The following is a 23,967-nucleotide window of genomic DNA, read 5'->3' on the forward strand; positions in this document are numbered from 1 at the left end:
AAATGGGAAAAAGTATTTTGAAAGGCTTTAAAATTGCAGGACAGCATAGGGCAAATGGTTCATAAACTTTTATGATCACCTGGAAAACTTGTTTTAATGCAGAGTCCTGGGCCCCAGACACAGAGATTCTGATTCGGTAGATCACATACTAGGCCCGGGAATAAAATTGTTTTAAATTTCTGAAGTAATTGTGATATTCAACCACATCTGGAAGTTACTGGCATAACTGTCAGATCCAGATGACTTGCAGGCAAGATAGGAAATCAAGCGACTGGAGCAGCGTCACTGGCTGTCCCATGGTTAGCAAATATGTATCAAGCCCCCATCAAGCACAGAGGATGGAAAGGGTGTTTGACTCAGCCTCTTGTCAGGTCACAAGTCCTACATGCTGTGGGGACACAGAACATACACACTGAGAGACAAACACAGAGTTCCTGTTATGGCTTAGTGGGTTAAGAACCTGATATAGTGTCCGTGAGGATTCGGGTTCAATCCCTGGCCTCGCTCAGTGGGTTAAGGATCCGGCGTTGCCATGAGCTGTGGTGTAGGTTGCAGACATGGCTCAGATCTGGTGTTGCTGTGGCTGTGGTGGAGGCCTCCAGCTGCAACTTCAGTTTGACCCCCCACCCCCACCCCTTGGCCTGGGAACGTTGATATTCCACAGGTACAGCCATAAAAAAAGAGGGAAAAAAAAAAAAGAAAGGAGAGACAAACAGTAACACACAGAACATTGTGCTGGGTCTGGCAGAGCGCAGCCAGTGTTCAGATGGCACAGTGACCTCCATGTGTCAGGGGAGCCATTGTGGAGGAAATGAGCTTATTATAAGCTGGGCCTCAGGGAAAATTTAGGTCTTAGGGAAATGGAAAAGGGATGAGGGCATTCCAGGGAAGACCATCAGGATGAGCAGAGGCTTAGAGAGAGGAATGTCTTATGTGGGTTCAGAAATAGCCAAGTAGGCTATGTAAGAGACCCCTGAGCAGTCTCCCTGGAGAGGGTGAATGTGGCTATGAGGTCAAGTATTTTGGCCTCTGGGCTGTGGGAAATAGAGAGCCCCTAGCACAGAGCTGGGCTGGAGGGTGGGAAACCAGAACATGGAGGCGGTTGGAGGCTCTCGTGAGGGGCCGAATGTGAAATGATCTGAGCCTTGGAGCGGAGCTCAGAACGGGAGAAGAGGAGCTGGAGGAGAAGAGGCCCCTTCTGCTGCTGTCTCCCAAATGGTACCACTGGCCCAGGATAGGCTTGGGTCAGCCCTCCGAGAAGAGGGGGAGAGGGCGGCTGGGGACTCAACAGTGTGGCGTGCAACCAGGCATTGATATATACAACTCAAACGTTCATAACCCTGGAAGGATCTGGTCTTGTTTCTTTCTCAGAAAGCATCCCAGATCATTGGAGCACGGAGTAGATTAGCAATTCTGAGCTTTAAATCCTATTTCTAACACTGATTTACTGTGTCGTTTGGAACAAGTTGTTGCTTTTGATTGCTAAGTTTCCACAGTCAAGGTGCAAAGCAGTGAGACAGATCCGGCCTGTGAGCCTGGTTTAAGAAGTAGTCACTCAAATGGCAATGAGTGAACCCCCTTTAGAATAACAGGATGTTCAGATCTTCTCAGGATTTTCTTGGAGACATCCACAGCTCAGTTTACAAGTTAACAGGTGCATATACTTTTCATAACTCTCAGTGACTTTGAAAATGTAGCCCTGTGTTCTCAGCCCCTTCTCTCCCCAGGCACAAAGTCTGGAATGGAGGAGATACCTGGGCTGCTGAGAGTGGAAGCAAAGCAGCTGGCTTCCTAGCTGCCGAGTTGGCTTCCCACCCACACCCCCACTCCCTGCTCCTGGGTGATTCGCCTGTCCGTGGCTCTGCCATTCTCCTAAGCATCCAAGTCTTCAAAGCCTTTCTTGACTTCTGCTCTCACTGCCCAGATTCAGTGTTTTCTCAGGTTGTACAGACTCTAGGTCTGTGGGCAGAAACCCTTTAGAAATCTCCTGGTCAGTGAATACTGTGAATTACAATTCTGTCCGTATCCTTCAGGGTCAAGGTCCATGTCTTATGCACTTCCATCCTCCCGGCTAGACACAGTGCCTGGCTCATAGCAGGCGCTCAAATAATCTTTGCTTGAAGGCAAAGGAAGAAATATGTAATTTATAAAACTGCCAGAGGAAGTACAGATTTCTAATTTTAAAAATGTAAAGCAGGAGCAATGAACTGGACTGTCCCTTACCAAAGAAGGGCTTCCACTAGGAAAATACTCACATTACATAGATTTTTAGAAAGCAGGATTGGAGTTCCCATTGTGGCTCAGTGGGTTAAGAACCCAACTAGTATCTACGAGGATGAGGGTTCAATACCTGACCTAGATCAGTGGGTTAAAGGATCCAGCATTGCCTCAAGCTGTAGCGTAGGTCACAGACGTGGCTCAGATCTGGTGTTGGCTCCGATTTGACCCCTAGCCTGGGAACTTCCGTATGCTATATGGTGGCCGAAAAAAAAAAAAAAAAAAAAGCAGGATAGCACCTAACAACTTTCAGTGACTTGCCCAGCGTCCCACTATGGACACAGACCATTCTTCACGCCTCCTTTCTTCCTTTCGAAATTCTGCCTCCACCAAGCAGAGAAGGCTGCTAATTCACCGTCATAAAGATACTTATGTCAGAGAGAAGCGAAGCAGTAACCACCCCTTTTCTGGGACGTCTCTCCGTGGGGACGGCCGCCAGCTCAGGCTCCATCTGAGCCCTCCAAGCTACAGGCCAGCTCAGCAGCAGGGGTAGGGGACGAGGCCAGTGCTGGACATGTCTCTGTGTCCTGAGAAAGGTGGGGCGGGTGTCCCAGGCTGTCTGAGATGAGTGGGTACGTGACTTTCTAGCCTGGACAGCCCTCCGAGCCCCCACCTGCTCTGAGGAGCTGCTTGTACTTCACTGATAGTCTGGAAGACATAGGAGACGAAACAAGATTAAAGAATTTCGGTGGCTCTGCCGTGATGGGGAAAAAAGTGGTCTGGGAAGCAAGAGGCCCGAGTTCCCATCTTCCCTCTGCTCCTGTCTCCCTCTGTGACCTGGCAAGTCAGGTGATGCTCCAAGGAGCCCCTGACCAACCTTCTCCGGCCTCTTCTGATGCTGGTGGCCTGGAGGTAATCTAGCCTGAGGAACTCGGAAGGGGACCTCCAGACCAAGAAGCGCTTTCTCTCTCCACCCCCTCCCCCAGGGAAAGGGCAATAATTGCCCTTCCTTGGGGCATGTGACACACTCAAGCCTGTGGGACAGGCCTTTTTTGCGTGCAGGTACCTCCCCGATAGGCTAGGGCTCCAGGAAGCAAGATGCACCTTTCTCCCAGGAAGCCTGAGGCCCCGGAGAGCTCTCTGTACAGGACACAGAATGAGAGAATGAGAGAGCACATGGGAACTTGCTAGAGAAGGGCTTCTCCCTGCTCTGCAGTCTGGCAGGACATCTTTGGCAGGCCCTTCCGATGGGGGGCACGCCAGAGCCGGGGGGCGGTGGAGGGGGGACCAGATCCTTAAGCGTCAGCCTCCGAAGTGAGTAGACAGCCAGTGCCTGGGAGGCTGGGCCTGAGAATGCTGGCGAGTCTGAGCCGTTCTCAGTGCTCACTCGACTGGACCGAAAATTCATTTTCTCCCCTATTCCACCCCAAAGGGCTCCCTCACAGAAGCCAGATTCACCCTGCGAGATCTCTGTGGCCCTTGGCAACCCTGGAATTGTTCTGTATTGACTTCCCATCACTGTTGTTGGTGTCGTTATGCCCAGAGGGAAGACCAAGAGGGGAGAGAGAGACTGAGGGGGAGGTGGGGGCTCCCACCTGCTGAGTCTGGCCTTGAGCATCCAGCTCACCCCCACTGTACTGGGCTGGAGCCAAAGACTCCTAGCCTCAGGGGCCATGGTGCTGATGCAGGCCAGGCATGGTCTCCGGCCCCCAAAGCAGGCCACCAGCCCCTCCTCTTCTACCGGTCACCAAAGTCAATTACAAGGTAATAGGATGGAGGCAGCCGGGCTTTGTCATCACAGACATTATTCTAATAGAAATGCATCTGGCAACCCGCGCTTTGTGCCAGTCCATTTTAGAAGACACCTGCAGAACACGTCCACTGCGCGGTGAGAAACTGGAGAAAGCGTTTCTCCTCAGCCGTCTCTGCCAGCTCTGTCCTCAGCAGCCAGAGCCCAGACAGGCCCCGGCTGCGGAAAGGGGTGTGGGACACTCCCGCCTTCCAAGCCACTAAATGGTCGACCGAGGAATCCCAGACGTGGTGCCCATCCGTTAACTGCCTTTTCCCCAGCCGGGCTGTTCTTTCTTCTCTCTCGCCAAAGCCTTCCTAGTCCCCCGGTCCACATTCAGACACATGGCTTTTTGTCAGCTACCTAAAATCATTTAGTGAACTTAATTAGGTTTGTCAATCCCTAAGGCTGGTGGGGTGGCAAATAAAGCGTTATATTCACTGTCCATTAACAGTCTGTTGCCTGAGCGAGAGTGTGCGTTTTCTGAGCGGTTGCGTGAGCTGCATCCGCATCTCCCAGGAAGAGATCGGCCCTGTGAGTCTGAGAGGGACCCAGTTCCAAGGCCACCCCTCTAAACCTGGCCCTCTGCCCCAGGGGCCACCTCCCAGAACCCCTGAGCCAGTTTTTAACAGGCCTCTCTGTAGAGCTGAGCAAGATGGAGTGGGGGTTGGGGGGGGACATTCTTTATGCAAAGCCAGGCTCCAAGCAAGATCTCTAACCAAGTCTGTTTTAGCAACAAGGTCCAAACCCCATCGGCTGGGAAAAAGCCACAACCACCCAAGCAATCAAAAGTGTCTTCTTCGGAACAGAAAGATCGAGCAGGTGTGAACCGAACTGAAGGGGCGGGGAATGAAAGCCCCCCCAGCTGAGGGCTAGACAGAGGGCACTCAGCTGCCTCGTTCTGAAGGGGCACGGTTCGGTAGGGGAGCTGGCTGAGCCCCAGGGAGCTGGCTCTTCCCTCCTCTGACCAGGCTGCCCACTGCCAGGAGAGCAAAGCTGTGCCAGCCTCGGAGGCTCTGCTTCCTTTCCCCACACAGAACTAAGGTTTCGGGGCAGCAGAGTAACCTGCATATCCACCTGGCCTCTGCCATGCAGTAATGTGGCATGGCTCTTGCTTTCTCTCAGACCCAGAGAAGTCCTCCTGGTATGTATTCGACCTTTCCCTTGGTCTCCAAGTAGTCCACCTGGTACATGCTAGACAGGCTGCCTCATATATACTAAAGCCAAGACCAAGGCCATGGCTGGCTCTGGAGAGTGACTTGGTATCTGTACTTTTGGGGAACTCGACGGCAGAGTAGTTGGACCAGAAAGAAAGAAAGAAAGTCTCACCCGTCTCCAGCAAGGAGAGGGCGAGCAGAGCCAGGAACAGACGCTCCTTCACCTGAGGTTCAGGGAAAGACACACACCAGGTACCATCCAAAGTAGAAAAGCCTGAATCTGGGCGGCCCTCAGGGCTGCCTGGGCTCTTGGCCAGTGCCTCTAGAGAAAAGGAGCTTCTAGATTAGTTCTTCTGTCCCCCCGCCCCTCCCCCGCCGCCCTCCACCATCAGCCACCATCTCCAGACCCCAGACTATCTCTTCTTCTCCCCTTTCCTCCCCACTCCCCAGCATGTCCCACCTTTGTGCCACCTGCCCCTTTCCTGCAGCCTCTGGAGTCTGGAGCATTTGGGGAAGGGTTGGCAGTGTGGCCCCTGAGTGGACAGAGGCAGCATTGCCTGTTTCCATCTGATCCGGCATCCGATTGAGTCTTCCCTGATTGTCATGAGTGTTCCTGACTCAAAATATGTGCAATTCCCAGTGTCAATCAAACTCTTTTAAACAACAGCTGCCACTGCCGTTGCCTTGCAGCGCACTTTAGAAACTCTCCTATTTAGAAACCCTTCCAGCACCAGCTTGCATCATGCCATCCATGCTAAGAAGCCCAGGGGCTGGTTGAGAACGTCTCAGCTCTAATCTCTCAGTAATAAAGAAGGAAGGCGAGAGAGGGGCAGAGAGAGCCGAGAGGGAAGGGGAGAAGTCCATTTAAGGGAAGGGCCCATTTAGGGGAAAACAGGAATCGTGGCTTCTCCCCCAGGCTCCGTAGGCACACAGATAGATGTAGTTGTTCAGGCATCTCCCTAAGGCTGGCAACTGCTGGGAAGAGAATGAGGCAGCAATATCGGGGCCCTTGTTCGTCGCTTGAGAATCCCAGGTCTGGCTGTGTCTGAGGTTACACAGGCTCCAGCTGGGAGTTCATCTCTGGCCCATGTCCCCGCGGTGGAGATCTGGGGAAACCATAGCTGTGACCTTGCCAAGACTCATGGTGAACTTGATGCAGGTGTGCGAGACATACAGGCCTCTCACCACATCCTTCCTTCCACACCCCTCGCACCGGAGCCGAGGGGCCCGTCCTGCTCCGACCTGCCCCTCACTCCAGCTCCTCTACCGGAGACACCCTCTCCTCACTGCTCTCCACCCCGTGCCCACATCCTCCTTCAGAACCATCCTGAAGACCACCTGCTCTGTGAAGGGTGCCCCATCCCCCCAGCCTGGCGGCACCCCTCCTTCCTCTGAGCTCCCAGAGCCTCTCATCTCCACCTGCTCCCAACTGATTCCCCACGGACACACATGCCTTTGTCTCTTCACTGGACAGCAAGCAATTTACCTGTCTGATTTCTTTGAGAAGCTCTCATAGGGCTAAAGGAGGACCCAGTGCACATACATCATGAGTGTACGTGAGATGAAGATGCTTTCAGTAGGTGCTTCTCAAGGTCTTTTTGAAAGATGCCTGTCAGAGGCACGTGCCTAGGCGCCGAGCGCCGACAGAATAAGTTGGGGGTTCTGTGCTGTGTGTCCCTTGTGCACAGTTGTCCAGCCCAGGTGTCCCTGAGCAGGATTTGGGGAGCCTCCGCTGGGCAGTCTTCTTTCCACGCCCAACCAACCACCAGCCCTCCTTACTGGTCCATCCAGATGGGGACAGGCAGACCCCATCACGGGGACTGTGACCTGAACAGGCCTGTGGGCTTGGCTGGGAGTAAACAGATTCGGGCATTTCCTCTTTAGATTCAAGCCAGGTTTGGGCCTCTAATTGTGACTTTCCACTAAGAAGGATTATTGGTGAACAACATGGGTGAAGACACAGTTGGATTTACTGAGTAGCTCAGTTGAGAATAATCGATCGTGAACACACTTCTTTTGGGGTGGGGGGGGTGCTGCCCCAGGGCACAGCGAGTTCCCAGGCCAGGGAGCCAGATCTGAGCCATAGTTGCATGGCAGCAACTGTGCTGGGCCAGGGATGGGACCTGCGTCCCAGCGCACCCAAGACAATCCTGTTGGGCCACAGCAGAAACTCCAAAACTCACTATTTAAATAAACGTCTGCTTTGATTTCAAGTCTTTCCCCCACAGGAGGCAGTAATTCTCTAGCTGGGAATAAGCACCAGTGTCTAACTTTTTCCATGCTGATCAGAGGCCATCTGCTCCCGAGCACCGTGGGGGGCTTTCCTCCCCTGTGCCAGTTCACTCACTGACCTTAAAGCTTTGCTGCCCTCACGGCAAATCCTGAGCGAACATTCTTTCTCTGTGTTTCTCTCTCTGTGCCTTTCCTCCCCCTGCACACGCTGTTTCCTGCGTTTGCTCCACCCGCTCTGCCCCTCACTCTCCACGCAGTCTACCCTCTCCTGCCAGCGCTCCCGCTTTCTGCTCCTGCTCCTACCCCGCACTGCCAGCTAACTCTGCTGGCTGAGTTCCCTCTCGGTCCCCCTTCTTTCCACCAGCTCTCTTGAACTGTGGTTTACATACCACAAATTCACCTGTTTTAAGTGTACACATCAGTGCCTTTTAGCAAATGTACAGAATTGTGCAGCGAGCACCACAATTCAGTTTCAGGATTTTTTTTTTCCATCACCCCAGAAAGAACCCTTGTGCTCATTTGTAGTCAATACAGTTCCCAGCCCCAGGCAACCATTAATCTGTGCCCAGTCTCTATAGATTTGCCCATTCTATACATTTCTTATAAGTGGAAAAAACTGCATGACTGGCATCATGAGGTCTTTAATTACTAAAGAAGTCATGAGGCTTCTTTAACTTAGCGTAATGTTTTTGAGGTCCATCCATTTTATAGCCTCTGACTGTGCCCATTCTTTTTTATCAAGGAACAGCCTTCTGTTTTATAGCCACGCCACGTGCGGCTTATTCGTCAGCCAATTGAGGGGCATGGGTTCTCTCTTTAACATCACACTGGAGGCCGTGCAACCTTCGGTGGGTCATGCTGGATGGACTTTCTGAAAGGTCGGAGAGAGTTTTTAAGTTCTCAGGAAACTCCCTTTCCAGCAGGACAGGGCTGGCTGACTGGCGGTCTTCCTGGAGGATGACTTCCCAGAAAACAGATGAACCACGGTCTCATCCACTTATCCCTGTGTCCCTGGCCACAGTCCTAGGACCTGACCCTCCAAGGCTTTGAAAGAGATGGAAAGAAACAATATCTTATGCGTTTGCTGAAAACACTTAAGGCACCCACTCTGTGTTGCTTTCAGAGACCCCCGATCATAGTCAAATTGTTTAACGATCAGTTGGGCACAGACCAGCTCCACTCAGCACTGAATAAGACCCAGGATCCCTGAGACCCTCACTGTAAGGGTTTAACCTTTCCATTGCTGGGTAAAGAGGACATCCAGGGGCCTCCAGGGGCAGAGCCAGGCTGCCTGAGGCAACCAACATGCAAAGGATACTCAGGGAACAGAGGCACTTTATCAGCTGGCACAGAAGCATCTCAATATTTTGAGAATGACCTCAACCCCGTCGATAGGAAGCCCAGCCCTTCTGCCCACCCTGTGCACACAGCAAGCACAAGAGGTCTCCTCAAAGGACCGGGGAGTCCTGGTCTCAGGCCCCAGACTCTCAATTCTATTAACCTGCAGAGCAGTCCCTCGGAAAGGGAAGTGCCCCATGCTGGGGAAGTCGGGGAGATGCTGACTGCGCCCCTTGTCACTTCCCTGGGACTGGGTGAGGCTGACGACAACTTCAGTCCCAAGCCGGGTCACCAGCACACATTGGGATCACGCTGGATGTTGAATCCTAAGACTCGACCAGCCCACGCCCTTCCTCACACACACTCCTCTTGACACACCTACAGGTTCTGGCTGCAGATTGTCGCCTGGTGGGGACAAGGATCCAGAGCCACCGTGGCTTTCGACAATATCTCCGTCAGCCTGGACTGCTACCTCACCAGTGAGTGCGCCCTGTCCCTGGCACATGTCCCCCAAGCCACACCATCCCAGGCCTCCCTGTCCCCTCCTTAACCCAAGCCCAGGGGTCTCGCCCCTTCCCCGGGGTGTACTCATCCCTCTCCCTTAAACTGCACCTCACCTGATGCAGCCCACGGCGTCTTCTCTGTTCCAGTCAGTGGGGAGGACAAGCTGCCACAGAACACGGCACCTAAATCAAGAAATCTGTTTGAGAGAAACCCAAACAAGGAGCCGAAAGCCTGGGAAAATACACCGGGAGAGACCCCCATCTTTGACCCTACAGGTAAGGGGTCAACTTCCACATCTGAGCAAAGTAATTTCTGTTGCAAAAGGGAGAAGAAAGAGCTGTGCTTGAGTGGGGTGGGGAGCTGCGGTTAAAGAATGAAATGGCTGACCATTAGAATGAACACTGCCGACACCCTGGCTGTTGGGCTCCAAGAGGAACCTGTTTGGTTGTCTTATTGCCTGGGCAAGTGGAGCTTCTGGAAGTTGTGCAAAGGAGCAGCCAGCCTTCATGCCTGGGGGACACCCAGGCCTGGACACACACTGGAGAACCAAGCTGATACCCTTTCCTTGACTCAGTTCCTTGAAACCACTCCCCGTGGACTGAACAAAGCAGACCTTCCGAGGAGTTCTTCTCCTCACAAAGAGGGTTGGGCCCAAGGCCAAGGTTATCTGTTGCACAAAGGCAGGCTAGTTCATCGATGGCAAAACCCCCAAAGCTTCAGGTTCAATGCATTTCCCCAAGGCTTAGAAGCTATTCGAGTCAGCATCCCCTGGGCTGAAAGACATCTCATGGGGGTCCTTGCTGCTTCAAACACAGGCTTCTTCTGCCTCTAGCCCTAAACCACGGGTGTGACTTCTCAGTTCTGTACCAGGAGGGACCCTCTTGGAATCAGTCTCCAAACCTAGGATGAGGTTTGTCGGCAGTTTTTAGATCTGTGAGCCCAGCTGCAGAAAAACTGACGAAAGCCACCAGGCTCATCACCAGCAGGTGAAGGGGTCCCCCAGGTGGGTGCTGGTGCCTCGGGCTATGAGACTTCATCCAACATGAGGAACTCGGAGAGGCAGGCATTCAGCACACCGTTCATCCACACTCGTTTTCCTCTAAGAGATAATTCAAAAAACAATAAATATTCAAAAAACAATAGATAAATGATAAATCTCCAATCTCTACTCTTAATGTGAAATCTTTGTTTAGTGCAAGGTCCAAAAAAAAAAGAGAGAGATAGAGGCTATACCTTTGCACTAAATTCATTGACCCTCAACTTAATAAATAAATATTAGCTTTGCTTTATCTTTGAAGAAAACCCTTCTCTCCCCTAAAAAGCTGTCCCAGGACTAAGGTTCATCCCTTCCAGCTTCTGCCTGATCTAATCCAGCTGCCAAACCAGAGGAAAGAGCTCACTGCTTTTCCCATCACCTCTTACCTTTCCTCCCTTCACCTTGAACTAGAACCGCAAAAAAAAACCTTTTCGTTTTTTTCACACAAAGGGGACCCTGGCCTTGTAAACCATGCTCTCTGCCTCCTGGTTCACAGAAACGTCTAACACGATGGAGGCAGCCTTCTGTTAATCTGTTAAGCAGGGCCCCTCCCCACCCCCCACCCTCACCTCCATCACCTCCTAGTCCTTGGTCAACCACCGCCTCCCTGCAATAAATGTAGGACAGGCCAAGCCAACATCACAGCGAGCCCGCCCCACGTCACCACCAGCGCTGATTACATAGCAGGGGCTCTGGAAACTCTTATCGATTGACTGGTGGGCGATTGATGCTTGAGCCCAGGGCTCAGATGTGGGCAGCGGCTCCCCCGCGGCCCGCATCTAGGAAGCAGCCATCCACCCTGCCTGAGCCCCGGGTTTATTGCCATATAACTCTCCCTGCCCCTAAGAGGCTGATCAATAAGGGTCTGCCCAGTGGCCACTCAGACTAATGAAATCTCACAGCGGCTCAAAAGTGGCAGTGATTCCCTGAGCACCTCCACATAAAATCAGAAGCAAGCGGGTGCCTGAGAGGCTGCAGATGACAGTGGCTGGAATGAGCTTATCCTCTGCTGTCCAACCCCAGCCTTGGAGCAGGAGTGATGGCAAGTGGCTTCGGGTCAGTGTTCTGCCTCCAGACCCTTGTCCAGAGTGACCCCAGCTCAAAAGGAAGGGGACACTGAGGTAAATACATCCCCAAGCAGCCTCCGTAGGCTCCGTGGGGAGGCTTTAGAGACTCGAATAGAGCCGGGGCTTTTCCAGCAGCCCGCTGCTGCCTTGGGGCACAGCTTAGGTGAGGGAGAACCTGAGGCAGGCCCGAGACACCCCTTCCCTGCTGTGTTCCCGTAGCAGGGGGCATCTCCCCCATCTGACGAACCTGCCAGCCCCACCTTGCTGCAGACCCCTCGCTGCATGTGGTGAGGGCGTCTCTGTCTTCATCGGGAGGATTACTGGACAGGGGCTGGGGAGCAGGGCCTCCTTTCCCTGCCACTCATAGGACGACATCTACCAAGGCCCCTGAAGCCATACTTGGCCAGCACCCAGCCTCCTGGTCAGGGAGAACAGGCCACACCCTGGGTCCAGCCCTAGGCCCACCCTGTCCAGCTTTAACCTAGAGCCCCCGCGGGTCCTGCCCTCTTCCTCTGTGGGTGGAGAGAGAACTCACAGTCTAGCAGAGAGGGGGCAAGGAGACAAATGGCCCGATGATTAGGGGAGGCAAGGTGCCTGCAGCAAGAGCAGAGCCGTGTGGAGCCAGGTCTTGGAGAAGGGGAGGTGCAGGTGGCTCCTGGAGAGGCCAAGGTCAGGGCCACAGCCACTCAGACACACTCACCTGGCAGACGTTTCCCTGGCACCTCCACGTACCTGGGGCTGCGTGGCTACAACAGCAACGAGGGGGAGCAGTCCCACTGTTCTGGGGCTTCTCGCCCATGAGAGGAGGGCAGCCTGTGAATCCCCAGGACATGGCCTTAACCCACCTCAGAGCTTCTATCGCAGGGGCCCCTGGAGAGAAAGGGAGGGCCGGGGCCAGGTGGAGAGGAATGGAAAGAAGAGGGGTGAGCACGCTTGACCCTGGGCTGGGGGGGGTCCCACCCATGGACTCGTCCGGTCCTCCCTGGCCCAGGGCCGGCGGCTGCTGCTAGCACCGTGGGGCTGACGGCGGTGGCGTGGAAGAGCGTGAGCATCCCGGCTGCTCGGGAACGGGGCCGGGCCGGGGCCCTGAGGTCTAGCTTCTTCAGCCGACTGAGCTACTGAGTATCCACATCTCCTACCCGAGATCAACACTGTGAATGGAAAAGAGCCAGGAGAGCGGCCGGGCTGAGAGCCCCTGCGTGATCAGTAAACAAACCAGCTCCCAGCCACCCCCGCAAAGGACGCAGGAGACAGATAACGAGCTCTTCTCCCCAAAGTTCAGTGCTGTCAGTGTCTGCTGGGCTGGAACCGTGCCGGCTGGTGGCATTTCAGCTCTCCTCCTGGCAGGCATTAGAGCAGCTCCGAGAAACGCAAAGGCCGTGGCGGGTCTCCTGACGACCGTCACTCCCAATGCTTCCAAATTTCAAAACACTCCCCGCACGCCTCAGGCCAGCCCTTCCCTCTGACCAGGGCCTGACCCTCTGGGTCTGGGCGTTTCCTCGTGCCCAGCCCACCAGGCAGAGCCCAGCCCCTGGAGCATCCAGGCAGGAATAACCTGTCCAGGTGCTTCACGAAAGCTTCCCAGAAGCCTCTGAGGCACTTTAGCTAATCCAATGAAAAAACGAGAGAAAGTGGAGCGAGGGAGTTCCCATCGTGGCACAGTGGTTAACGAATCCGACTAGGAACCACGAGGTTGCGGGTTCGATCCCTGGCCTTGCTCGGGGGGGTTAAGGATCCCGCATTGCTGTGAGCTGTGGTGTAGGTCGCAGATGCAGCTCAGATCCCCTGTTGCTGTGGCTCTGGTGTAGGCCGGCAGCTACAGCTCTGATTAGACCCCTAGCCTAGGAACCTCCATATGCCTCGGGAGCGGCCCTAGAAAAGGCAAAAAGACAAAAATAAATAAATAAATAAATAAATAAATAAATAAATAAATAAATAAATAAATAAATAAAATGCATTTAGAAAAAAAGAAAAAAAGAAAGTGGAGCGAGTGGAGCTGGGAAATTACATTTGTCAGCTTTGCACATACAATTACACTAACCAAATGGCTGGGATAATGCAATCATGAGGCTGCAGAGTCTCTCTGTCTCTCCCTCTCTCTCCCTCTCTCTCATTCTCTTCCTCCGTCTCTCTCTCTCTCTCTCTCCTTCTCTCTCTCTTTCCCTCTCTCCCCTCTCTCCCCCCCTCTCTGTCTCTCTCTCTCTCTATCGCTCCCTCTCTCCATCTCTCTCTCTCTCTCTCTCCCCGTCTCTCTCTCCCCCTCTCTCCCCCCCATCTCTCTCTCCCCCCTCTCTCTCCATCTCTCTCTCCCTCTCCCCCGCCCCCGGCAGTAATGAACATTATCGGGGAGGAGGTGCGTTTTCACCCTCTCTCTCTAGGAGCCCAGGTAAGGACAGGCAGGACCCGCAGGGCCCAGTGACCCTGCCCCAGCCTCCTGAGCCTTCTGTCCTTCTCCTGTGAGTTTGCATGTCATGTAGGAGGGCAAGAGGGATTCTGCTCAGTTTACAGGAGAACCAGCCCAACCCCAAGTACCCATAACTCAAGGGACTCTGGCCTCAAGCCACAGTCTGGTCTCTGAGTTGGCTGGTGACAGTCAAGTTAACTGTTTCCTTGCCAAGGCAGGGTGGAGAACCATTAAACACATGTGGAAAGAGCACTGGCCAAGGAGTCCGGAGTGGCTGGCCTGCACTAGCGAGCTGTGGTCCTGAGGCAGGTTCACTCCCTGCCTGGCCTTCCTTCCCCTCATCTGGGACATGTCCGTGCACCTGAGGCAGCAGGTGACAGAGCTCTTGGGAGAGGGGCAAACACCAGCACAGACGAAGGTGAGAAAACTGCTTCTTGTAAAAGTCAAGGTTTGAAGAAGCCAGGCTCCAGGTGCCACCGCCTCCCCAGCCCCGCAGCCTTGCGGGCTGAAGAGACATGCGTGCGGGAGAGCTCGCCTTGGCCCACCTCTCTGGCCAACCATGGCACGGCTGACGTGCCCTGAAGTGAGGGTGACAAACTGTCCCTTTCCACACACGCTCCTGTGATTCAAGAACAGATGCCAATTCCAATGAGAAAGTTTTATGTGTTTCATATAAATTGATTGAGTCTATTTCTGCTAAATATATTATCCGTCCACCACAGAACAACTATTAGAGTTAATAGAATTTGTAGCTAGAGCCATTATGTTCCTAGCATGGCCTTCTGGGGATGACGGCATTATTGGAAGGCAGGCTTGGGAGGGCCCAGCCTCCCTCCTTCAGAACCTGTCTTCTTCCTCTGGGCGGGTCTTTGTTTCCATTGGAGCCTCTGCACCCAGGCCCCACGGGCCTGGCCAAGCTCACTTCAGCAGCACACCCCAAAAGTGAAGATCACTCGGTTCTTAAATAAGCGAATCAATCCTGATCCAATTCCAGCAAAACCCTATCATCTCGGCACCTGCTGTCCCTGCAGACAATCCCAGGCCAGCTTGGGGGTGCAGAAAGGAAGCTGGGAATCCCTGCTGTAGCCGTGGCTTTTTACCATGGACCCGTTTTGAGGGCAGGAGGCCCCCAAAGCATTGGGAGGCAGGAAACGAGTAAGGGCAGAAGCCCCCCTCACACCAGGGGGACCTCAGATCAGACTCTTGGGTTTCCTGCCTCATTAGCAGCTTCCTCCAGAAGTTACCAGCCATACAATCTGCGGCTGCGTGAATGCAGCAGGTCCGCGGCTGGGGACCTAGATCTGGCCCAGGGTTTCTCCAAGTATGTCCTCATGTCATCTGTTTCTGGTCACCTGGTTGGAAGGAAGCCCTACAAATGCTACTGGTTAAAATGAAGATTTCTGGGACGCACGGACCTGTGGCATCTTGATGTCTAGGAATGAGAGGTCAAACTCTGCCTTTTTAACAAACTCACAAGGAAAGCCAGAGCTTGGAATGCAGCCCGATTGCCTCAATACAGATGGCCACGGGCCTTGGGACAGAGAGGAGGCAGGCTGAGAGCCACACAGCATCCTTCGAGGTTTCCGCTCTCAGATCACAGAGGCCTTGCATCAGGCATCTCCTCTTTACGCAGCAATAATAACCACCGGTCACCAAGCGTCGCCATGTGCCGGGAACGAGCTGGCCTCTTCCGTACGCATTAGCTCACTTGTTCATACTCTCTCATCCCCTTTTGCAGGGGATGAACATGAGGCCTTCGGAGAAGAGGTAACTCACCCAAAGCTATACGACCTGTGTGAAAGGCTAAAGAATGTTTCTTTAAAATCACATGAGCCATAGTTTTCTAAGCCAGATAACATTCAGTAGGACCCAACTGTGACAGACAAACCTTAATGGAATCCCACTGTTGAATGGGTCTTCTGGAGGAATCTCTTTTCTCTGAAAAACCCTGTCTAATGTCAGTGTTTGCTTAGATAGAGCACATGGGTAGCTTCACGACTATTCAAAATATCACACTAGGCGTCCAATGCACTGACACACACATAGGAAAGCTGATAATCCCAGTGAACCGGCATCTCTCCGTGCACCCAGCCTTCACGGGTGAACGTGAAAGGCCCCTCTGTCAGCACCCATTCAGCTGGGGGTGCCCCTCCTTAACAGCTGGGCAGGCCTGGGGGCTCTGGCCCTTTCCCTGCTCAGCTGGCCAGCTGTTTCACCATATGCTGCATGTTCTCTCTTACTCAACTAATTTTAGATTGTCACCTATTTGGTGCACTAGTGATAACACACGAAGCACCAGCCTTAACAAGGCAAGTGGACCCCCAGTCGCCGAGGCGGGTTCGCCACCCTCCCAATTAGAATGTCACTCTTCATTTGGGTGAGGCTCCCTTCCCCAGGAGCCAGTGCCACTGTGCCCCGGGGAAAGAGATGGCCTGGAACTAATTCCCGATTGATAATCCCTGGCACTCGTGTTAACAAGTCCCTCCCAGTGCAAAAGGCTTTGTCCGCTGAAGAGCCAGCCCATCAGCATCCCCAGGAGGTGGCTAACACCGAGATCCTGGGGCTACCTGGTGGCTGAGGGAGAGACAGCACTTCCGCGGGGACGTGGGGACTGCACCAGCTGTCCTAGGAAGGCTGCGTAAGAAGCTCCGCTCCTGAGCAAGCGACCGAAGCAGCAGCGCTTCTGGGGAGAATGTTCGGAGTCTGCAGACCGCCTCCTTTCCTCTGCCTGCCTGGCTACAGCTACTGAGCATGCTCGGTGTCTCTTATATGATCCTTACCGACTCTCCCCGCCAGGTCCCCAGCATAGACATCACCGTTCAGGTCCCAGCTCTGCCACTCCTTGAAGCTACACCTTCCCCTTCTGGTGCTTTGTGTCCTCACGTCCAAGAGTGGCGCTTCTCTTCTTAGGGCTTCTTGGATTTCATGGGTTTGATGAAAGGATCATGGGTGAATCCGTGTCAAGGGCTTAGAGATGTGCTTGACACAAAGCAAGCCGCTGTTATTCTCCCCATTTAGTATTGAGGAGACAGAATCAGAAGGGTCGTGTGGCTTGCCCCACCGGTCACCTGCAGAGCCAGGGTTCCCACTCAAGGCGGCTCACCCCAAGGTCTCCCCACTCTAACCCCAGGCGCATTAGGAACAACTGCACACACGAGCCAGCACTGACTGCAGTCGGGGAGAAGCCCACTTCCAGATCAGCCACATCCAGCTTCTCTTCCACTAGGAGATTCAGTTCAGTGCGCAACACAGAAAACATCATTGCTTTTTAGTTAATGTTTGCCCAATTCCCTGAATCTCAGTCCTAAGAAAAAAAAAGTCACATTGAGCTGAGTTTAATTGAACAGGCGTGTGTGGGTGCCTGCTCTGCACCAAGCCCTGTGCTGGTGCCTTGGGGCCTGCAGCTAGGAAGGAGCCCAAGTGTTCCTGGTGGGAAATGCATCCCCCAGAGCCGGGGGCCCACTTAAGCCCGACATGAAGCACTGTTCCTCCAACACGAGGGAGTCTGGGTCCCTGTCCAGTGACCAGCTCTAATGACAGCTGGAATTAGGACAGGTCCCCCAGGCCCCGGCCCTGACTTTATCCTTCCCTGGATGTGAAAAGGGCTCCATCCAAGATTGCAAATTATCCTGAACTGATCATCACTTTTGAAAAGAAATCCAGTGTCCTTTGAGAAAACAAGGAACCAAGAGTGTTACTTTAGAACTACCCGGCCCTGGGCCCCCCTGGAGAGACAGTGCAGCAGCATCCAGCTCTGACCGACTCCAAAACACCTCACGAGCCTCCAGTCTGATACGATGTGGTGGTTGACATTATGGCAAAGCCACGGATGCCATACCTTCACACCACGCTGGCGTTCTTCTTAGCAGCAGGAGAGGACCCCTTGCCTTTCTGTCTCCTGGCTGGCCTGGAAAACATGTTGGTTTTTTTCCCATTTGTTTCCGTGAAGGTGTGTGTAAGTGGGAGACAGTAGATGATCCAGGAACAAGGATCTCAGCGCACCTTGATTAAGATCATTGCGTTCCAACAATAGCAGAACGCAAAGCCCCCTCCATCAGTGCAGGTGCATTAAGCACTTGTTATTTGGGAAGTCCACGTCTCATTATCATCTTTCCCCCAGACCTGCTGGTTCTGCCTACAGAAAACCCTGCATCCCCTCTGAGCATATCAGCTCTTTGCTTGTTGCAGCAAAGCTTCAGGGATCCTGGACCGAGAGATTTTTTTTTTTTTTTTAATCTGGGCCCAGATTTGGAGAGAGGAACTAGGAGAAGAAAGGCTGCAGTGCTCACCCTGTTCCCTGCTACTGCCCCTCCGTTACCAAGAGGAAAAGGAACAAGAGGTGGAATCTCTTTAGCTGTCACTGAGTCAGGAAGGAGAGAGAAGGCACAAGAAAAACACAGCCCAGCCAGTGCCCTCCACGCTGGGCGTTCGCATAAAAGAGGAGGCCAAAGAAAGCACTGGCTTCTGGAGAGGACTTTGGGGTGTACAGATATGTAGGTATTCTCTATTGCTCTGTAGCAAATTACCATAAACAGAGTGGCTTAAAGCAATGCACATTTGTTTCTATCAGTGTCTGTGGGTTAAGAAACCAGGCCCAGCTTACCTGGGTCATTGGCTTCATGGCTTCTCATAAGGTGCATAAAATGTTAGCCAAGACTGGGTCTCATCTGAAAGCTTGACTTGGCAAGGAATTGCTCCCAAGGTCACATGGTTGTTGGCAGTTCCTGGAGAAGCCAGTGATGAGAGAGAAAAAGAGGAAGAGAGACAGAGACAGACAGAGAGATGGGGAGTCTGCTAATGAGATGGAAGTTACAATCTTATGTAACATAGCCATGGAAATAACATCCCGTCCCCTTTGCCATATTCTGTTGGTTAGAAGCAGCTCACAGGTCTTGCCTCTACTCAAAAGGAGGGGATTACGTGAGGGTGTGGCTACCAGGAGGTAGAGATCATTGGGCTGCCTGGCAGCCTACCTGCAGTGGCTTTTGTGTGTCAGAGATCAGCCAAGCGCCAGGAAGCTTTGAGAGCCCGTTGTGGATTCTGATGGGCAGAATTCCTGGCAGTGATCTCCAGCCTCTCTGTTCAACGTTCCACAGACACTGCACCTTCACAATGTACCTCCTGAGCACCGGTCCCTAACAAGATGGGCGATGGGTCAGCAAAGAGTCCTCAAGACTGTGGTTCTGGCTGTGGAGCTGCAGGACAGTCAAACATTCTGAGCCCCAGTGTATCCATAAAGTAGGGATAATAATTACCTGCCACAGTTCTTTCTCAGAGCTGGCTCTTGCAGTGAGCAAACGAGATCATTTCCAGCAGGCTTGAAAGGTACAAAACAATATCCTAATATAAAATGTTAGGTGATATTGTTACCAACGTTATTAAACTATACACCAGAAAAGATTGGCCCAATTCACGTGTTCCTCATATGCTGCCTTCTTCACATTTTCAGCATATTTATAATCCTCCTCCTTCTCCACCTATGAGCTGGGTGCTCTCTTATTTATTTATACATACGTGTGTGTCTGGGCATATTTTTCCTTAGTATTTTTTGCAGAAGTTTCAAGCAGATTCTAGTTTTTTTTTTTTTTTTGTCTTTGCTATTTCTTTGGGCCACTCCCGCAGCCTATGGAGATTCCCAGGCTAGGGGTCGAATCGGAGCTGTAGCCACTGGCCTACGCCATAGCCACAGCCACGAGGGATCCGAGTCGCGTCTGCAACCTACACCACAGCTCATGGCAATGCCGGATCGTTAACCCACTGAGCAAGGGCAGGGACCGAACCCGCAACCTCATGGTTCCTAGTCGGATTCGTTAACCACTGCGCCACGACGGGAACTCCAGATTCTAGTTTTTGACCTCTAAAGACTAACTATGTTCAAAGAGGGGAAAGTATTTTGCATGTTGTGTTCTTTTGTTCAATCAGTTCCCCCATCCATTGATCATCAATTTGCAGGTGAAATCCTCCAACTCCCTTTGGGGGAAATACATGACTTGGGTGAGGGCATAGAGGATTCCCCCAAAGATCTCAAAGACCCCAAAGACTCAGTGATATGAACTGAAAGAGGATTTTTAGTCTTTTAAAGCTTGTCAAGTTCTCAGAAATAATGGGGACTCCAGAACTTTCTCCTGGGACAGTTTTTCAAATAAATCCCAGGTAGCTGGATCAGAGAGGACTGATTTGGTTTTTATAGTGAATACTGACTGACAGTGACTTCATAATAATGTGAGAATGGGTTTTATTCATTTAATTGATATTTTTTTAAGTGACTAATAGACTGAACAATCCCATTCTGGGATTAATGTTCACAGGTAAGGAAAATAAGGCACAGCTTGGGCTTGCCCAGCAACCCAACTGAAAGTCAGAAAGACTCCCTGAGCCTCACAAGAGCTGCTTTTTCTTCTGCCAGCCTTATGACTTAGCTCCTACTGACTTGTCCATTCAGTCTATCAGTTGATCGGCTCCATCAGCCATAGGGCCAGTGGCGTGTCCACACCGCTAAGGAGTAGGACTCGAGTGTTTCCTTATAGACTGCAGGGCTCCTGCAATTCAGTTATGTGGATGTGGGTGTGCAAAGGTGAGTGTGTGCTGGTGTGTGTGTGAGCAAGTGTGCATGCCATCTCCTCAGGGGCCTACCCTCTCTGGTCTGTGGTGTTTTCCTTGCAAGGCAGTGAGAGATCTGGATTCTAGAAGGCTCTGTGCACCTTAAGTCTGAGCCAGACAATGGCTGCTGGTCCAAGGAAGGGTCGGTCCCGTAACAGAAACTGCTTTATAGATGCCTGCTGATGTTAGCTCAGGGGCCTTACTCGTGACTACTCTCAGTTCCATGCCTGATCATGTCAAGACCCACGTCTCTGTGATCTTCGCGGCCTCTTCCTCACGCTTGTTGCCTCGTGGCCCCTGCATCTCCTGCGACCACAAGCAGAAACAGGAGAGAGAAGTGAATCTTCCCTTATTTTCTCCGGTCTTGTATCATGTGTTCTGTCTATCATGTGTAGGTCCGATATTGGGTCCCATCCTCTCTCCCTGCACTTTCCACTCTTTTTTTTTCTTCTTTTTTGTCTTTTTAGGGTCGCACCTGCAGCATATGGAGGTTCCCAGGCTAGGGGTCTAATTGGAGCTGTAGCCACCAGCCTACCCTACAGCCACAGCAACACCAGATCCAAGCCGTGTCTGCGACCTGCACCACAGCTCACGGCAACACCGGATCCTTAACCCACTGAGCGAGGCCAGGGATCAACTGTGATCTCATGGATGCTAGTCGGGCTCATTAACCACTGTGCCACGACAGGAACTCCTCTCCCACCACCTTCCTTTCTGTCCTTGACATCTGGATTTCCCATCGTATCTTTTCACGTGGGAATATTCTCCAGTTTGTCCTAGAAAGTGTGGGACCCTGACCCAGGAGTCAGGACGTTTGCTTCTTTCCAGCGCTCAGCCCCTGGGCTCCCTGTGCCTCCATCTGCCCACCCGTCAGAGGTGTTACAGTCCCAAGGGCCCTGCAGGGATTTATTTCACTCATGATTTGGAACCAAACAGTAAGCGACGACTCCCACGAGGAAAGCAGTGGGGGCTCTGGCTCCCACACTGATGCCTCTCTCCCCGGAGCCGCTGGACCTTACGGCGCAGGAGGCAGCAGATCCCATCACACAAACCCCGTGGCCGCGCACCAGACCAAGGGGTCCTCTCCCAGGTCTGCGGACAGAGCAGATGGGAGCAGAAATCCGTGACTCTTCAGGCCTGAGTGTGGCAAGGCTGGTATGTGAACCACCGCCACTTCCCACCGAAGCCCCAGAACCAAATCCACTACGTGTAGCCCCCAGATGGGGGAGCCCACAGCAGCCCTCTCGGCATCAAACGCTTTAGCAACACCACTCCGGCCTGAAGCCAATTTGGGAATAACCAAATTAGCCCCAAGGCCTCCCCTAACTTAATTTTTACAGCTCCGCTTTCCGGAGAGTGTTTTCCCTGTGACCTTCCCTCTCTCATGTGTTACTGCCTTTCCCTCAGGGAGCAGGCGGAGGCTGAGAACACCACACAGCAGCCGTCCCAGGAGCCATTAGAAACGCCCTCAGATTGCCAGGGTGTCAGAGCTGCTTAGGGTAATTCAGTCCTGAGAGCTTTTATCTCAACAGCGCAGACTGGCTGCCCTGCTGACCGGGAGCTGGCTTGCTCCGAGGCTCTCCTCTGCAAAGCGATGCCTGCCTCTCTGCAGAAAAGGATGTGGGCCTCTGAGCTTTGTCCCCTGCAAGACCTCAGCTTTTGCAGGCACCCTGCCTGTTCAGCCCGGCCAGAGGAACTGGGTGAGGGCCAAGGGAGGAAAGACGTAGCAGGGAGGAAGAGATGGTGTGTGAGCACAGCTGGTACAAAAGACAGAGCTGGTACTGTCGCTGCTGTCGTTACCCCTCCTAACATTTCATCCTCAAAAAAGAATACGAGAGAAAACACCAGAAAGCCACGCATGACTAACGGAGGGGGGTACCTGGAAACAAATTCAGTCTGAGAAACAAACAAATGCTTCAACAACAGTCAGCAGGAGTTCCCGTCGTGGCGCAGTGGTTAACGAATCCGACTAGGAACCATGAGGTTGCGGGTTCGGTCCCTGCCCTTGCTCAGTGGGTTAACAATCCGGCGTTGCCGTGAGCTGTGGTGCAGGTTGCAGACGCGGCTCGGATCCCGCGTTGCTGTGGCTCTGGTGTAGGCTGATGGCTGCGGCTCCGATTAGACCCCTAGCCTGGGGATCTCCATATGCCGCAGGAGCGGCTCAAGAAATAGCAAAAAGACAAAAAAAAAAAAAAGAGTAAATGCGACGTTCCCCTCCTCCCTTAGCTTCCGTAATCACAGGCCAATTGTTTCACTTTTGTACATGATTGCCTGTCTTATGAGATAAAAGTAACAATTCTTCCCCTTCCTTATGGCCTGACCTGATGTGGTTTTAAGGAGCTAAACTAACTGGAGGAAGGAGGTGCGACAAAAATGTACCATAATTAAATACGTTGAAATTGATGGCCTGAAGAGTCCCAGCACTGTTTGTTCAGAATCATAGCAACCTCCTTTATCTCAGATCCGACTTCCAGTATGTTCCACTCTCCACCAAATATAAGTATCCAGATATAAATATATTCCAAAACTGTGAAATAAAGGTTTTTCTGCAGCTCGCTCCCCCTCAGTCTGATGCACAGAGCAGTATAGAGCCCCTCTCCTGTCTTCACCCCACACTGGCTACAAAATAAGATTCAGCACGGAACATCCTGGAGCACTGAGGAAGCATACCCGACAGTACCGAGAGAAGAAAGCGAGTTAATGTGAAATATGTCTGGTCATTGAGTAAAGGCTCAAACAGCCCTAAACAACTCAAGTCCAAGTGGCACTATCAAGAAGACATTATATTATACATAGTAGACTGCATTTTTTTTTAAGGCAGAATATAATAGCAAGTTCTAGACCATGGTCATTGCGGATGGCCTGGGGTGAAATCTGAAAAACCCTGCAGTCCCAGGAATAGAAATACAGGCAAGAAACCTGACCAGAGAGATAGTGCAAAGGGGCTGATCATAGCACATCACGTCAAGTGATTCCTAAATTTTAGATATTTTAAGGATTCGGCGATGATGGCAGTGATGGCACTAATATTGTAGGGTTTTTTTAATCTCTGAATCTTTATGCAAAAACTGAGCAACCATATGTCGAAATTGAAAACCTGTGGATATTTACAACAACAAATTTTTTTCTGATGAGATATTCCCCTCCAGCCCCAAAACACAAGTGAGTGAGGACAACGTGCCAACCTCCATAAACCCTGTGCAGTATCAGCATCTGCACGAGAGAACGATGAGGAAAGCAACAGGCTGTCTTACAAACCTGAGAACAGGAGAATCCCAGAATAGCTGACAGGGGGTGGCTGGAAATGACTGACAAGCTGAGAACAGCTGCTGAAACTAGGAGGGTCCTTGCCAGCCTGGTGGCATGTTAATAGCAGGGGACCTTGGTAAGACCTGAAGGAGCTCGAGCAGTCTGGGCACAGAGCGTCCTGTCCAGGAAAGGGCCCACCCTGAGAAGAAGTTTCTGGGGGTGAAATCACTATTGAGTAGGATAGGGATAAGAGAGACCAAAAAAGGAGGATAGCCAAACTCCAGTGGGGAAGATAAATGGAGCCAGAAACATCAGAAAGCAAACTGCCATATTTTTAACAATATTATTTAAAAAGAGAGAGAGAGTAGAGGAAG

General features: G+C 52.3%; 1 protein-coding gene and 1 long non-coding RNA gene across 2 annotated transcripts in view; one reads left to right on the forward strand and one right to left on the reverse strand.

Moving 5' to 3' along the window:
* Positions 1–7,860: 7,860 nt before the first annotated feature.
* Positions 7,861–18,502, reverse strand: LOC125128197 (uncharacterized). The gene is made up of 5 exons (XR_007135166.1): positions 18,348–18,502; positions 16,525–17,651; positions 9,625–10,336; positions 9,351–9,419; positions 7,861–8,439 (listed from the first exon to the last, which is right to left on the reverse strand). It is a non-coding gene; the product is annotated as an uncharacterized LOC125128197 (long non-coding RNA).
* A 2,829-nt stretch (positions 18,503–21,331) lies between these two features.
* Positions 21,332–23,967, forward strand: part of LOC125128492 (ALK tyrosine kinase receptor-like) — a 64,989-nt gene continuing 62,353 nt past the window's right edge. The window contains exons 1-2 of the mRNA XM_047782820.1: positions 21,332–21,499; positions 21,877–22,044. Of these exons, the coding sequence (XP_047638776.1) occupies positions 21,332–21,499; positions 21,877–22,044 (336 nt within the window). The remainder of the gene's footprint in view (positions 21,500–21,876; positions 22,045–23,967) is intronic.

The sequence above is a fragment of the Phacochoerus africanus genome, chromosome 5 (assembly GCF_016906955.1).
Source record: "Phacochoerus africanus isolate WHEZ1 chromosome 5, ROS_Pafr_v1, whole genome shotgun sequence".
NCBI lineage: Eukaryota > Metazoa > Chordata > Mammalia > Artiodactyla > Suidae > Phacochoerus > Phacochoerus africanus.